Here is a 14,572-nt window from a genome sequence, read left to right as displayed (position 1 = left end):
CGTCTCGTAAAGGCGTAATAAGGAGCTTTCAGTCGGACCCCATTTGGTGCCAGCTATGAAGCGAAGAACATGGCCATAAACCTTTTATTTATTTATTTATTTATTTGAAAATACTGCAGTCTCGGAAGACCAAGCATCATATTGACATGTTTTGACGAAGATAGTCTGTGGTAAATAATTATTCCCAATAATCTGTGATCGTAGACATGCGGTATCACAACTCAATGAAGAGTAATCTGGTAGCGCCTGACACACTTCATCGTAAATGCGATCGCAGCAAACTTCTCTGCCACTAAAAGCAAACCTTGACGCCGTAGGGGCATCGATGTCAATGACACCACTTGTTGCGATCTCGCATGTAGTTGAGAGCGTGTCGAGCCAGAAGCCCAGATGGACATGTCGTCAGCGTATGCACTAATGTGGATCTTAGTTGGCAGTTCACTCACAGGCCAATTACTGCAACGTTAAGTAAAGTTGGGCTGAGGACTCCTCCCGGTAGAACTCCACGACTGACCTGATACAAAGTAGCATCTCCATTAGGACAGTTCATGTAAACAGCGCAGCCATTGAGATAGCCATTGAGACTACAGCCAGTTTGTATGGCAGTGAGCCTGTTGGGACAACCAAATTAATGTTAACATCAAAACATTTTTTCTTGGAACACAAAGGTACCTCACTGCTACAGAGTTACAGAAGTGGTACACATAAAGAACTACCGAACAATAGAAAAGATCAATGTTACGAGAGACGTACGTACCGCATATTCCGCCGCATTGTTGACACATTTCTCGATTTTTTGGAGTGGGACTCAATGATAAATTTATTGCAAGAATGCATTGCACCTTGTGAAAAGAAAGCTAAAATCTATTGCTCATTTACTCCAATTTCATGACGAAAAATAATGGGGCTCATGAATTCAGTTAATGCTGTAGTTTTACACAGCACTATTTTTAAGATTCCTGCGGTAGAGTAAGCCCGTACTTTCAAACCCGTGCAAGAATAATTAGTGCGTCCTTCAGGCAGTTCAGGGTGACGCACTTCGGACATGCCTGCGCCTCCCTCGGAGCGCACCAACATTGGGAAGTATTGCACTCGACAAAGACCGCCCGCTTTTAATGTATATTACCTTACACTTCTTACACTCGCCCAACTCTCCATCCTACTCCTTGCAAATGCACAAACGACATACTTCAAGGGTTACACAGCATAACATTGCGCAGGTGCCTCCGCTGAGACCACATTCTGAATTCTCTGCTGAAACCCCAGCAACACACCAGTTATCCATTCTATGTGTTCACTCCGGCAGCAGAACCTCTGTCACCGCTGTGGTGCCTGCGGCTCCCATGTGCGCGCTTTGCATTCCGGGATATCAAGGAAATCGAGTTCATTAACGCCACCGTTTCAGCAGCTCACACTGTCCTTGATACATAATGACTCTTGGCAGCGTACTCACGTCTGTACGCAGGGCTCGGTAACCCCTACCAATTCTGCCTGCGACGTTGTCGTTCCTGCGAGGCAGGCAAAAATCTGCCATCTAATTCACATAAGACTACACCTACTGCAGCAGAACGGGCCGTACATCGTGCTGCTGCAAATTATATCTCTGGAAATCCACCTCGAACATGGGCTGTATTCTGTGATTCTAAACCTGGCCTACAGTGTTTTCAATCTATCTTGAGCCATAGCGACCATGTGCAATTTGGTGCGGAAATATGAAACCTGCCCCCCCCCCCCCCCAAAGGCATTAGAAGAGGGTCACAAAATCATCTTCCAGTGGTTGCCAGACCATCTCACGATGCAACCAACATTGTTCAAATAGCATTGCCAAGAGCCGACGCAGCAAGGTACCTTCGACGGCTTGCCCGAAATATGACTAGACAACCATGGTTTAAGTCCGGAGGCTGGGCATTCCGCTCGCATCACCTTGACCGATTGCTTCAACTTCAAATACCATACCGCCTCCCCGCTGTGATGGTAGAATGCTGTGTCGCTTGTGGCTAAGATAGAGGTTTACAAACGCCTATTCCCATGTCATCGCAAAAGCAGACTCCAACTTGTGATCAGTGCAGGTGCGATGAAACGATTGCGAACGTACTTTGAAACTCTCCTCAGTTTGAGCGAGAGTGTGCCTTCTCGGCTGCTACGCTCCGCCGCTTGGACTCTCGTCCTCGTATTGAAGGTAAGATTCATGTCCCTTGGAAAACACCTTTGTCATAATAAAGGAAAGCGATGAAGGCGCTTCTTATGTATTTAAAGGACCCAGGGTTGAGTTCTAGATTTTAAGTATGTACTCTCTACCTCCTTTTACTACAGATCTCTGGACATGTGACAAGATCTTTCCCTTGCTGGTACTTCTTTCCTTTCTCTTTATTTGTTCCCTCCCCACGTCTAGTACAGCTTACTGGGCATCCCCTAGTCAACCTCCCTGCATTTTTATTCTTCAATTTTCCTCTCCTTTATTGGCTGGGAATTCACTACTCTCAACGTTTATTGGCTGGGAATTCACTACTCTCAACGTCACACCTAATAATAGCGTCTGTTCGTCTAATAAAAGATTAGGCTAGCCTAACCTGATGAGGTCATATCATTAAACTTCACCTGGTTCAGTTCTCAATGCGCACTGTCTGGTGCCAGAGGTTTTTAGTATGATCTGCTGCATCGGAGGTGCAACGACCACGTTATTCAGTTGCCCCGCAGACGCTGCAGGGACTTAGATTTGGGAGTAATTCATTAGAATTTTATGTGAGGTTGTGGAGAACTGCTACTTTCAAGGAGACGTTCTCTTCTGATGAGGAAGTGCTGTATCGGCTCTAGTCGCGCAAATCAGATCACGCCCCTGGTCTGGTTTTCATACAGGCGAAACAGCGACGGTATCTGGTGTTAAACAATTACTTTTAAAGAGTACTTGTCAATGAATTCTGCCTCCCTTCGCACATATACCTATGGATGAACAACATACATAAGCACAGTTAAAGCGTCTTTATACAGCGTTATCAGCAAAACTTGCTGATATTGTATAAAACATTGCTGAAAATAAAGTAGCTTTATAGAGAAAATGAGGGATTACGGCATACACATTCTTGTCATAATGTTTCGTGGCACAGAAAAGGGAAACCTCCATGTTTATTTAGGTTTATCAGAGTACAAAATCTTCTCCGACTGTGTTCATCCTGTGTGTTGTTGGTGGCGTGGTGTGCACTCGCCTCGGCACTTGTCCTCAGTTTTGAACTTGTTATATTTTGGCCAAAAATCTCCGCCGAATGTGTACTTTATACTCTTGCAGATATCACTCTCGATGTCGTAGGTAAAAGCTGAATGAAATCCAAACCGGCTTCCCCTTTGCGGCAGTAGGCAAGGTGACGTATCTGTGGGATGTATTTGGCAACAAATTCTGTCAAACGTGAAGACGAAGAGGTTCATTTCAAAATTTGTATTAGTCCCGCCGTAGTGGTGCAGTAGTTAGGGCGACTGACTGCTGTGCCAAAAATAGGGGATAGAACCCCGGCCGCGGCAGCATGCTTTTTAATGGAGGCGAAAAGCAAAGCGGCCTTGTGCTGTGCGATATAAGTGCACGTTAATGAACCCATCTTTGTCGAAATTTCCAATGCTTCCCACCACAGCGTCTATCAGTGCCTGATTCGTTGGAACGTTAAACCTCAGAAACCAAACCAAACCAATCACTTAGCACGTACATTATACAATTCAAAGTGCTGGTAAGGCAAGCTCATGGTGCGTCAGCAGAAAGAGACCGCCTGATGTGAGCGCGGGATATGACCACCTAGGGTGCCTCGATGCCTTTTGCCTCCACTTTCATGGTGAGGATACTCTTTGTACCACCCCACACTGCTCTTTCAACCTCGTGGGGGCAGGTTGGGTCACACTCGACAGTTGCGTGCAGCGAGAAGTATTGCCGCAAGGGCTCTTTGCAATGGTCTTGAAACCGCAATCAAGTGCCTAAATATTAAAATGAAAACATATTTTTTGTTTTCCGCGCAGTAGTAATTTGGCCTGGTGTTTCGCTACCCGTGTTATGCTCAACAGAATCAATGCTACCGGAATTAAACCAACAAGCTATCGCGATTTGATGTACTCCGCAGAGTATGTGATATCTGCCCTAGAAACTGACCACGGCTACTTTCTTTTTCTAAATATTCATAATGTAGTTTATCAAGATCTCCGAATAAGGTAATGCTACTAGTTCTACGAAAGTGCAGACTTTTCCCTGCAAATTTCTGCAGGGAAGCCAGTAGCACGAATTTTTGCTACAAATATAGACCATTTATTGCGCAGTTATTTTTTGCGTATACTGTTCCCTGAATTTCTTTCTCATACAAATAACTAATACTTTTTACTCCAAAGGTAGATAGATAATACGATTCGATTACACTCTGCTGCTTTTTAATTAGAAGTCGCGTTACTTGAGCACAAATTTTATACGTTTATTCTAGTTTACTATACATTACGAAGAAAAACCAAGGTGAAAATTATTACAAGCGACAGATTGACTGTGAAACATGGCGAAATCAACATTCATTATGACCAAAAGCTATCAGCTTTCATCAGTATCATGCGCTTTATGACTGACTAGACCTTTCTGTTCAAGTCATAAGGACTATAATACCAATGCCAAATTCAGTTTTCCCATTCGGTTTTAGTCAAGAAAGCTTAGTGTTCCTTGCATGCAGAGCATAACTCCCTGACATTTAGTGCGAGTTCACTCGGAGTGAAAGTTGAAATTTAAGAAAGGAAGCCCTTGTCAACTCGTCGAATAGGCTTATCAGCTGCATGTAGGCCACATATATGAAATCGCGGATGGGTGTCGCGGAAAACATGTCCTGACTACGCTGATGGTTGAGAAGTTTCATAGCAGGCCTAAAAAATCCGACCACACGATGCCCACCATCGGGCTCAATAGAGCGTGGAAACCAATACAGCCTAATTTAATGACGACGGAAATTTCTTCTACAAGCACAGCTTGAAAATCTACCACGTGCAGCTAAATTACTGGCACATGAACAGTTGCCGTTAAAAAATGCCACGACAACCTTTCATTCGCAGAAGATTTTTCACATGCATTTGTCGACAAAAGATAGTACCACATTAATTGAAATCATTCATTCACAAAAAAGAACTAAAAATGCAACCCCTATTAACCCAGTCAGTCCACGAAGGTGGATTTGAAAACATTTCCTCCAAACCGGATATATATGTACCAATAATATACGTCAAGGGTTCTGGAATTTTTTTCATCTTTTTTTCTCAAAAGACATGTCCCTGTTTTTGTACAATAACTCGCTATCCCATGTTCCATAAAATCCTCCGGGCAGGCTTGTTTTGCGGTGCTTGATACAATATGCACAGTCACCACACCACATAAAGAATAGGTTGCGTTAAATCTGGACAGCAAAGATCAGCCTCGAAGAAAACTTGAAAGCCAATTAGCAATACTTTACCCTCAAAAATGAGTAAATCAGTAAAAGCAGATTGTGATCTGGAGCCCCTCTTTGACTAGAGACTAGAGTGACTAGAGACTAGAGCTGTGATATCACATGACGCGGTTCTGTCGTTCGCAGGCATGCCTTTAGGGGTGTTGCCATTTTTCCAGCACGAATATAGGGTGGACGGCAATAAGGAACATTTAACAAGCGCGCCACAGCCCGAGCGCGGAAGTGCCAGCCTTGCGTGACTATCCACGTGGCATTTTCATTATCTCGATGGTCATTAGCAATGATAACTAATTTTTGGTAACGTTTATGTCAGCAGAATATGTGTTCGCCCTTGCCATTTCGCTGAACCCATTAATACTGAAGAATGGGAACAACCCGGTACTCTCGTTATCAGCCTCTTAATCAACCGCAGCGCCAAGCGCTGTCACTCCGGTCATCCGTCACGTGAGCTAATTTTTTTACTCGAGTCTTTTCGGAGCATTCCGTAAGGAAAACGGGAAAACAAACAAAAAATCCTTGCCCATCGAAACAGTTTTGTAAGCAGAGAGCACGGCGCCGCTGAAAAAATGAAGTAAAGAACTAACTCCTCACCCACCGAAGCAGCGATGCAAGCGGAAAGTTTATCGCTTCATATTGATTAAGATTGTTCTATATTCACTAATATTCTTACCAGGAATATAAATGGCACCTCTGTGATTATTTTTCGAGGAGAGAGCTTCTACATTCGCTCCTTGAATAGTCATTCATACAGATTTTTTTTTTTTTTTTTTTGCAAATGTGGAAGACCGTGGGACAAAGGTTCCCAAGCTGATTTTCGGTCTGAGTTATTCTACATACGCATTCATTATTTTTCTTTAGAATTGCCAACATTATTCCGTCAGCCTTTTTCCCGTCCTCATACTCCTCCCTTCCTTTGATTCCTCTTCTCACTTCTCGCTTCAGATTAATTCTCCCCCTTTTTAATTGATTCAAAGGTAACGTATGGGAGAGCGAGATCCTAGTTACGGTGTTTTGGTGAAACATACATAGAAAGCATGTCGGTTAGCGTTATGTTGTGGCGCTCGGGGAGGCTGTTCGTTCGCGGCTGACCGGCGGTGTCAAGCTAAAGTTTGGTACAACAAGAACAGATGTCTTCGACAGCTTTACAGAGGAAGGAGCAGCCGCGGTCTGTATAGAGTTGACGCGGTGCGCCATCGTGTAAAATAAGGTCACGAAAAAGAAAATTGGTGACAACGGTAGCATTACTGGCGGGAAGCGCACGCGTGACTGCGTAGCGTTTAGCGTACTCTGCGGCAACGCCAACATGTCGACTCCAGAGGTGGACTCAGGGAATGCTCCGAGAAGTTCCAGCCGGCACGGTAGAAAGTTGTTGAGAGAAAGTCAATTGAATGAACAAGGCGGATGTTGGAGCTTTTCAGACGTTGACACAGGGCACAGTTACCTACATAACGGCGTACAGAGCGGTAGAGGCGTGGCCAAAAGAATCGACGAAGCACGCGGTCGTAAGTCCGCAAGACGTCAAGATGACCACATGTTGGGAACTCGGGCAGTTCTTGAAGCATTGCTTTCCGAAAGTGTTTCGGCACTGTAAGGATGTCGGACCAGGAGGGTTAAGATTGCGGTGGTATAAAGTTTCAGCACAAAGGAGGAACTGGCTTCTCGAGCGGTCACAAGAGGAAGCCTAGAGGCGGTCAATATTACAGCGATGCTCGGCATCTTGACGTTGCTCGTCACCAGTTGGCAAAGAAAGCAAGAAGAAGTCGGCTTTACAGGCAATTGCTGAAATCTCTGGCGAGTGAACAGGATAGCGGGAAAGGTAGTCAGCATCGTTGTGCTGCAAATCAGACTTATAAATAACTATGTAATCAAACTCTTGGAGTCGTAAAGCCCAACGACCCAGCCCTCACGTTGGGTCTTTCAGAGAGGAGAGCCAGCAGAGCGCGTTGTTGTCAGTGACCACAGTAAATGTGCGGCCGTGTAAATACGGACGAATTTTTGCAATGGAGTAAAATAAATAACTCGAGTTCAGTGATAAATTAATCGGCTGTATGGTATAAAGGAGACAGCTGACGTAGGCAATGGCACGATAGTGCCCGGATTGTCACTGAGAAAGAATAGTGACGATTCCACGGCTGTTAGCGTCAGTACAGACTTCTCAAGACGGGCAACGTGGTGAGCCTAGATATTAGCTCTACAAAGCCTTTATCTTGGATAAGGCGCCAAGAGGAAGTCACGTCCTTTTTGAGATCTATGAGGGGGCATGCGATACCGGTAAAACCTGGCACAGACCAACGAAAATATGAACACAGGTCCAGGAAGCTGCGCACGTCGTTTCAGAAACGGGGCAGCCGAAAGTTTTTCACGGCCTGAAGTTTGCTGGTCAGGAGAAATACTAGTGGCATCAACGACGTGGCCAAAGACTATAGCTGACGGCTCGCGAAACGGCACTTAGTGGCGTTGAGCTTGAGGCCGGCACGACGAAAGAGGGAGAGAATTTAGGCAGGTCAACGAGGTGAGAAGAAAATGTGGGGAGAAGACAATCACATATTTGAGATAGCGGAGGCCAGTGGACCACTTGAAACCTTGCAGAAGGACGCCTATCGTGGGCAATTGTGACAAAAACGTTACATAAGACAAACATTATCGCTTTAATTTGGTACAGCCAATCAGGTGTTACAAAAGCAGCCTTCTCGCGGTCCAGGTCATCCACTATGGTCTGCAATAGCCGGAGCGAAGATCAATACAGGATAAACTGTAGCATCACAAAGACAGCCGAGGGTGTCGTGGATACTATGAAGGGGTGCACGTCTCTTGTTTTTGTAATCTCATTTAGATGCCGATAATCCTCACCAAAAGCCATAATTAAGCTTTATTCACCGCCAGTCGGCTCAGCCTGTCGACAGCAGCGCCACCACATCTTGCTTACTGCGCAGAAAGGTGTGGGTCTCTATCCCATTCACCCATTTATCTTAAGGGTGCTGATGTAGAGATGTTATGCCACTGCAGGGCCAGGTTTCATGAATTTAATTGTTCTTTACAGTTTTCTTTTAGGTTTCTTTATTAATTTTATAATAACAGTAATACCGCAAACAACCTCGAAGATATGCGCTTTTTAGTGAGGGCGGTAAATTGACGGACGTATTGAAGGTCTCTCCTAAATAGCGCATTAATTTAAAGGACTAGACCCCCCGATCAAATTACAACACAGCATTCTCTAGAACGTCCATTTTACAGTCCGCATGGCCATTACAATAATTTCATCTCGGGCCCAGTATTTTCTCCTGTAAGTGCTCACAATGCCTGGAACGTTTTTCTTTTTTTCACCTGCATTACATTTGCGCGACCACACCGCAAAATCCGTAAAGATTCCCGCCAAAATTATTGCTACGAGGCAATTTGTAACGATGCCATTTGTAACTGCGATATTGACTTTGTTTGGAAAGGACACAGCTTCAGAATTTACGCTATTTTTTACGTGGCCAGCCGATGCATTCTAAAAAAATTTCTTTACTGCCAAAAGTCAATAAAAAGCTATTTAGCTTGCATGGTATAAAAAAAAAAAACAATGTAAGCAACGACTGCAGCTAATGACGTAGTTAACACACACGCCGTACAGATGGCGATATTATCCTTTAGGTTTGTACTTTTAGCGTTTTTTTTTATCTTTTCTTTTACAATACAACGCTCCATTAAGCAATAGTAATACTGCGAAACATCTGCCCTGTCTACAAAACGGCAGCACATACATAATTATTAGCTGATCATCATACGGCATGAACACATTTTTTACATATGCAACCAAAAGCATTATGTTGAATCTTCTTTGATTACTTACTCATGCAGGTCTCAAAACACTCCTTGCGCGTGCGGAAATTGTTTTCATTAGGTGTTCCACTGCAGCTTGCCGGTACGAAATATTCACACTTTTTGGTTTTCGCATTGTAAGTGTATCGTCCAACCACAAAACCGTCTTTGCATTCAGTTCCTACTAGGTTCCCGGTTTTGTTGCATCGTGTTGAGTTATCCACTGTAAAACAAGCATAGAAAATTTGTAGCGCATCTTAGCACAATCCGTGTCCACAGCAAGTTAATATGTAACATGATTATTAAAAGTAGAAGGTTTTATTGAAACGCGACACTTAGGCGCCTAATACGCTGATGTGCTGCTGAACGAGCACGCGCTGTTCTTCCTCACCTTTAGCATTCAGTCAGTCCTGCCAGGTCCCAATAATATGGGAGGGGGTGGGAGATAAACCCGACTGCAATGCAATCAAGCAGGAATGTAGGTAGTGGAATAGGTTGCATAAGTGGCAAGGCAGTTACGACGTCAAGGATCGGGGCGCAATAAGTACAGATACAGGGTTCAGGTGTGATGACTGAATTAAGCCGAATCTGTCGAAGAACGTGAGCCTCCTGGAGAGAAAGACTAGGAAGGGGCCGGTGTAAGCTTGCTCTCTAAGCGGGTAGCATTGTAGTATTATTTGATTTCTGCGCGAATAGATACTCTCGACACGCTCGATAAGAACTCCGGCCGAGGAATGAACTGCGCCCGGATAAGTTTCACGGGCAAGCTGGTTAGCCAACTCATTGCCGCTAATTCCCGAGTGTCCAGGGATCCATTGGAGGAACACGAGGCAAGGCGCCTGCGAAGGAAGTGCGGCCTGGATATTCATGGACAGATGAGGTGCAAGCAGCACTTGGTGATTTACTGTGATGCGCAAATGAAAGAGAATACAAATTGCTCATATATATCTTTCTTTACGGTCTTCTACAGCTGAAAGTAGAGAGGTTATTTACAAATTTAGTAACCTAACCTAGTTTGCAGCACATTTTCATGAAGCGGCACATTGAGAAAAACAAACAAAAATACTCTACTAATTTAACGCGGTATACAAATGAAAGCGCACGGATTAAATGGTTCGATTCGCGGCGGTGACCACTTGATTAACTTACGACAGTGAAAGCCGTGTGCCCTGACTCCTTGTGACAATTTTACCTCTCAATATGTTTACTGGTTTATTCAGGTTATTCTTGTATTTCTTTACTCATGAAGTGAAAATACAGTGCTTAGAGACCTGCAGTGTTTTACTGTGTTTTACTGTATCCACCTTGAAATAGGACATACTGCGTCTTACTGTTTCCTATACCAACTAAAGCCGTTTAAAGCTTTTTCAAACTCTGGACATATTGCGAAAATTTCCGGTATGAAAAGGCGATATTAAGGACATTATTGCATCTACTCCAAAGGCAAAGCTTAGGTATCCTCCTAATTTTTGAGTAAGCTTGTAGCAAAGTGCATGACGCGAACGAGGGTCCACAAGGAAGCCGCAGACGGTTGCGGCTGCTATTACGCTGCCGTACACCTTGCCGTACACCATTAAATGCGTAATTTAAGGGTCTATAATAGCTCACACTATTCTCACTATGAATAGGACGTCCGAAATCTGTTCATTGTGTCAAAATATTAGTGAGATGGCCTAATTAGAAGTTCTCACTGCATTGACCCCATACAGATATGCTATAAGTCAAAGGGACAGGGGTGCTGTTAAAAGTACGTAATAATAATATTGTCACGCGTTTTCGCAGAACGTCGACGGAAGATGAAGAAGAATGGTCGGGTGGATCGGTGAAGAAGAAAGAAGAGCAAGGGCAGGAGAACGTTTGTACGCTTCGCCGCTGTCTTGTTTCGACCGATCTCTGTAAATTACCCCCCCCCCCCCCCCCCTATGCGTACCTAGCACGCAATATTAATAACTGTTTCAGATGAAAGGAAGTGCACACTACTTGTCCCACTTGTTCCGTGGACACTTGTCCGCGCCGTAGGTAAAGGGAGGGAAATGGGAGTGGAAGCGGAAAGAGATAAATGGGTGCCATCGTGGATGGCTCCGGAGCAATTTCGACCCCCTGGAGATCTTTAAAGTGCACTGACATCAGGCAGCACACGGCCGCCACTTCGTTTTCCCCCCATCAAAACATAGCCTCTGGCGGTGGGGCGCAGCATGCGTAATGTTATGTACGCGTCATTTACTTGATTCGCATAGTATTATACAGAGCCTAAATACCACACTCATTTACCACATCACCAAGTGGTAGCAATGCGCGCTTAACAATATCACCATAGCAAAAAAAAAGGGCTATAGTCGTTCACCTGAACCCTTGAGAGTACGTTCCTGTCCCAAAAGGAATGCTTTTTGGCCGCATGCGGCACCTGCGAGAAAAAGCACACAACAAAAAGATACGTTACTTAAATCAGCACCTTCACATGACCTCCATCGAGCGTATTTTCATTCTGTTTAAAATTATTATTTCGAAACCTAACTGGATTGTAGCTATAAAAGATTGTCTCAAGCGAAGAAAGCACACAGTATCTGCATAACGCATGTGAAGAAGTGATTATGAATGTCAAAAAATACAATCTAAAATTAGCGAAAACTTAAAATTCAGCGTGGCACTTAGGCTTCATTTAAGGGATGGTGTGACAGTCTTAAGGAGTACGCCTGTCGGCGACCCGGCGGAGCTGCTTTGGCGTGCTGAGTTTTCTACTCGTCTAAATAATAATCGCTTTATTTTCTCATCTACTAGCCCAGAAATACTCAATATATACCGCCCTAGGCTACGACTAATATATGAAACATCGTCAGACATAGATGCAGAGCCCCCCTTTAACCAAGCCGCATGAACGTGCCCATGTGGGATGAGGATAGCGCGCGGAACTCCCAATTGAAGGGTCCTGAAAGGCTGGATGCAATATCCCCCTCCCTTCTCAAAGGCGAAGCGCGAGCCGTGAGCACTCCCCAATTCTGTCATGCCATGTGGTCTCGAGACTTCACACCACCCGGCGACAGTCCCTACAGGGCCATGTCAGCTCCCCTACTACCAGCGGCCAGATATATGCCCAGAAATGTTGCTCATAACACGCCAAAGCCGATGACGGCATTCCTGGAGAATGGAGTCCTAAACTTATCTCGTTAAAAAGCTCACACATAGTCAGTGTTTTTTTTAACACGCTTTATCGGGTAACAGTGTTCGGACCTGCTGTTCGCGTATTTCAAATTTAGTTTGGCGTCCTATTAATCAAACGTGGGCAGTTAGTACGAAATTCAGCTCAGGGTACGTATTACCCCTATTGTTAACTTTGGTTTGCTTAGAAAATACTCACCAATTAGGCACGCAGCTGAAACAAACACGATACAATTCATTTCCTCGCAATGTGATTTTTGTCGAGGTTGTTAAGACTGTAACAATTCCACACGTAGCGGACACTGGAAAACGTGCTACCGACTGTTTGGAAAAATGAAGATCTTTTATATATCTTTTCGACGGGAGACAAATGGCAACGAATCATAGGAGAACTTTACATTTGTGGTTAGTAAACTTTGATGAATCCAGTTTCTTTTCTATATTTGACTTTTATTTGACCTTCCACGTCAGTTCCTAAAGGCTGGATTCTACACGACGGTAAGTTTCCCGAAAGTACTCTTTAAGGTATTCCTAGCTGAACAAAGTATATAATACAAAATGAAATGACTTACCGAACCTATATACAAGTAAAAGCTGGTACATGCCGCTTTTCGCTCACGTTTCTGCTGGTCACAGTTGCCTTTTCTGTCAGTTTTATGGGTGGGCGCTGCCACTCAGATTCATTATTGAATCGTCATAACGATGGTATTTGGAAGGTTACAGTTGAGGGCGTGCACGTTGTCGCGTTCGCGCGTGCACGTTGAAATTAAAAACATTATTTCAGTGTTGGTAGTCTGACAGTTCGAAGCCTGGCATCCCTCAAAAGTTACGAGCATGCCTGCGGCCGGCTTTCAGTGCGAGATCATTAGTAAGTGGTTGAGAAAATTGTGCGGTCACATCGGCGTCGATTTTGATGAGAGCATAGCACTTACATGGCAGGCACGAATACGTTAGGAATGAAATGGCGCGCTGGAACACAATTATATTTCGATCTTCGAAGTAAGCGGTCGTGTGGCTGGTTGGTGTGCTCTGGGACGTCAGGAGTGCGGATAAGATGGTAGAGTAGGAAGCAGCGCCAACTCAGAGAGCTTCATTCATATGGAAAAGTGGGAGGAATGAGACGGGTATAGAAACACACGGCAAAACTTCGCCACAAGTTTAAACTCTCGCCCTTAAAAAACAATAAAACGCGATTCTGTGAGCTAACATGAGGGCGTCCACACCTGTGAACAAAAGACTATAAGGATGCGCTTGTGGTCAAAAACTTCACCTAGAAAATTGCGCACAGCCACCGGATATGCCATATGGTCTAAATGGCGTAAGAAAAATTGGTCCTAAGCAATAATGAAGTGATTCACAAACCAGAATTAATGCATGCGTGATTTCTTCACAAAGGCGACAATATACCCATGTTTCATGCCGCAGAAAAAAACAAATTAGCTGGAGTTTAGTTTTAGTTAAACCCGGCAGGTTGCGTAAACAAAGCTGACATAGCTCCCTCTTTCTGTTCTTTCTTCTTCTTCTTTTTCTGCATCTGCGGCGCGCCGTGGCTACCGACCGGGTTTACCCGACGGCTTCAAGAGGGGCCCCATCTGCGGTCGCTCTAAAGGCCAAACGTGGCTACCGGCCGGGTTTACACGATAGGTTAAACCTCGTGTAGTATTGCTTACGCAATAAAACAAAACGCTCCTGCGTATTTGCCGCACGAATTCTATTGCTTGCTTATGATTTCTTTAGAAACATCTATTTAATTTATTGTAATCTCTTCTTGCGTCAATGAGGAGCTATTTCCGCAAATAAATTAATATCGGGTTTGGCAATGAGATACAATGTAGAACACTTAAAAACCTAATTTTGCTATATGCTTTTCCTTTTTCGCACAGTACACTACGTCCGCGGGTTATGCAAAGAATGCCCCTTGTGTAACGTTACTATGCATTTATGCACATCTATTTGGAAGTCAACTATCATGTCTAGGCGACGTGCGTACTTTTCCTCGGAGTTTCAGTTGAGCGTGCACACTTTGTTTTAAAAGCACGCTTACCAAATAAGTGCATGAAACGCATTAAATTCCCTCCTTTATACGTAATGACGCAACAACGTTAGCGGCTCCCGCCCGCGGCTTCTTCTACTGAATAGCATCGTTTGCGTGCATGCTATTTGCA

At 44.3% G+C, this 14,572-nt stretch overlaps 1 protein-coding gene across 1 annotated transcript; it reads right to left on the bottom strand.

Annotated features, from left to right (window-relative positions):
* Nucleotides 1-3,105: 3,105 nt before the first annotated feature.
* Nucleotides 3,106-12,720, bottom strand: LOC146176113 (kunitz-type serine protease inhibitor bitisilin-3-like). The gene is made up of 4 exons (XM_084580916.1): nt 12,607-12,720; nt 11,596-11,655; nt 9,283-9,474; nt 3,106-3,365 (listed from the first exon to the last, which is right to left on the bottom strand). Exons 1-4 carry the CDS (start codon nt 12,644-12,646, stop codon nt 3,166-3,168), a joined length of 492 nt encoding a protein of 163 aa, XP_084437042.1. The 5' UTR covers nt 12,647-12,720; the 3' UTR covers nt 3,106-3,165.
* Nucleotides 12,721-14,572: the final 1,852 nt, after the last annotated feature.

This window comes from Amblyomma maculatum, chromosome 10 (assembly GCF_055883805.1).
Source record: "Amblyomma maculatum isolate TAMU_Amacu chromosome 10, ASM5588380v1, whole genome shotgun sequence".
NCBI classification, from domain to species: Eukaryota; Metazoa; Arthropoda; class Arachnida; order Ixodida; family Ixodidae; genus Amblyomma; species Amblyomma maculatum.
The sequence above is the reverse complement of the archived record's forward strand: the minus strand, read 5'-3'. Positions and strand labels throughout refer to the sequence as shown.

What these genes read in the sequence shown, in the direction of transcription:
- LOC146176113 (XM_084580916.1), bottom strand. Translation starts at nt 12,646, where the DNA reads ATGAATTGTATCGTGTTTGTTTCAGCTGCGTGCCTAATTG. An exon ending in TTCAGCTGCGTGCCTAATTG is followed by an intron (nt 11,656 to 12,606) that starts GTGAGTATTTTC and finishes TTTTTCTCGCAG; the next exon opens with GTGCCGCATGCGGCCAAAAA. An exon ending in ACGTACTCTCAAGGGTTCAG is followed by an intron (nt 9,475 to 11,595) that starts GTGAACGACTAT and finishes CTTGTTTTACAG; the next exon opens with TGGATAACTCAACACGATGC.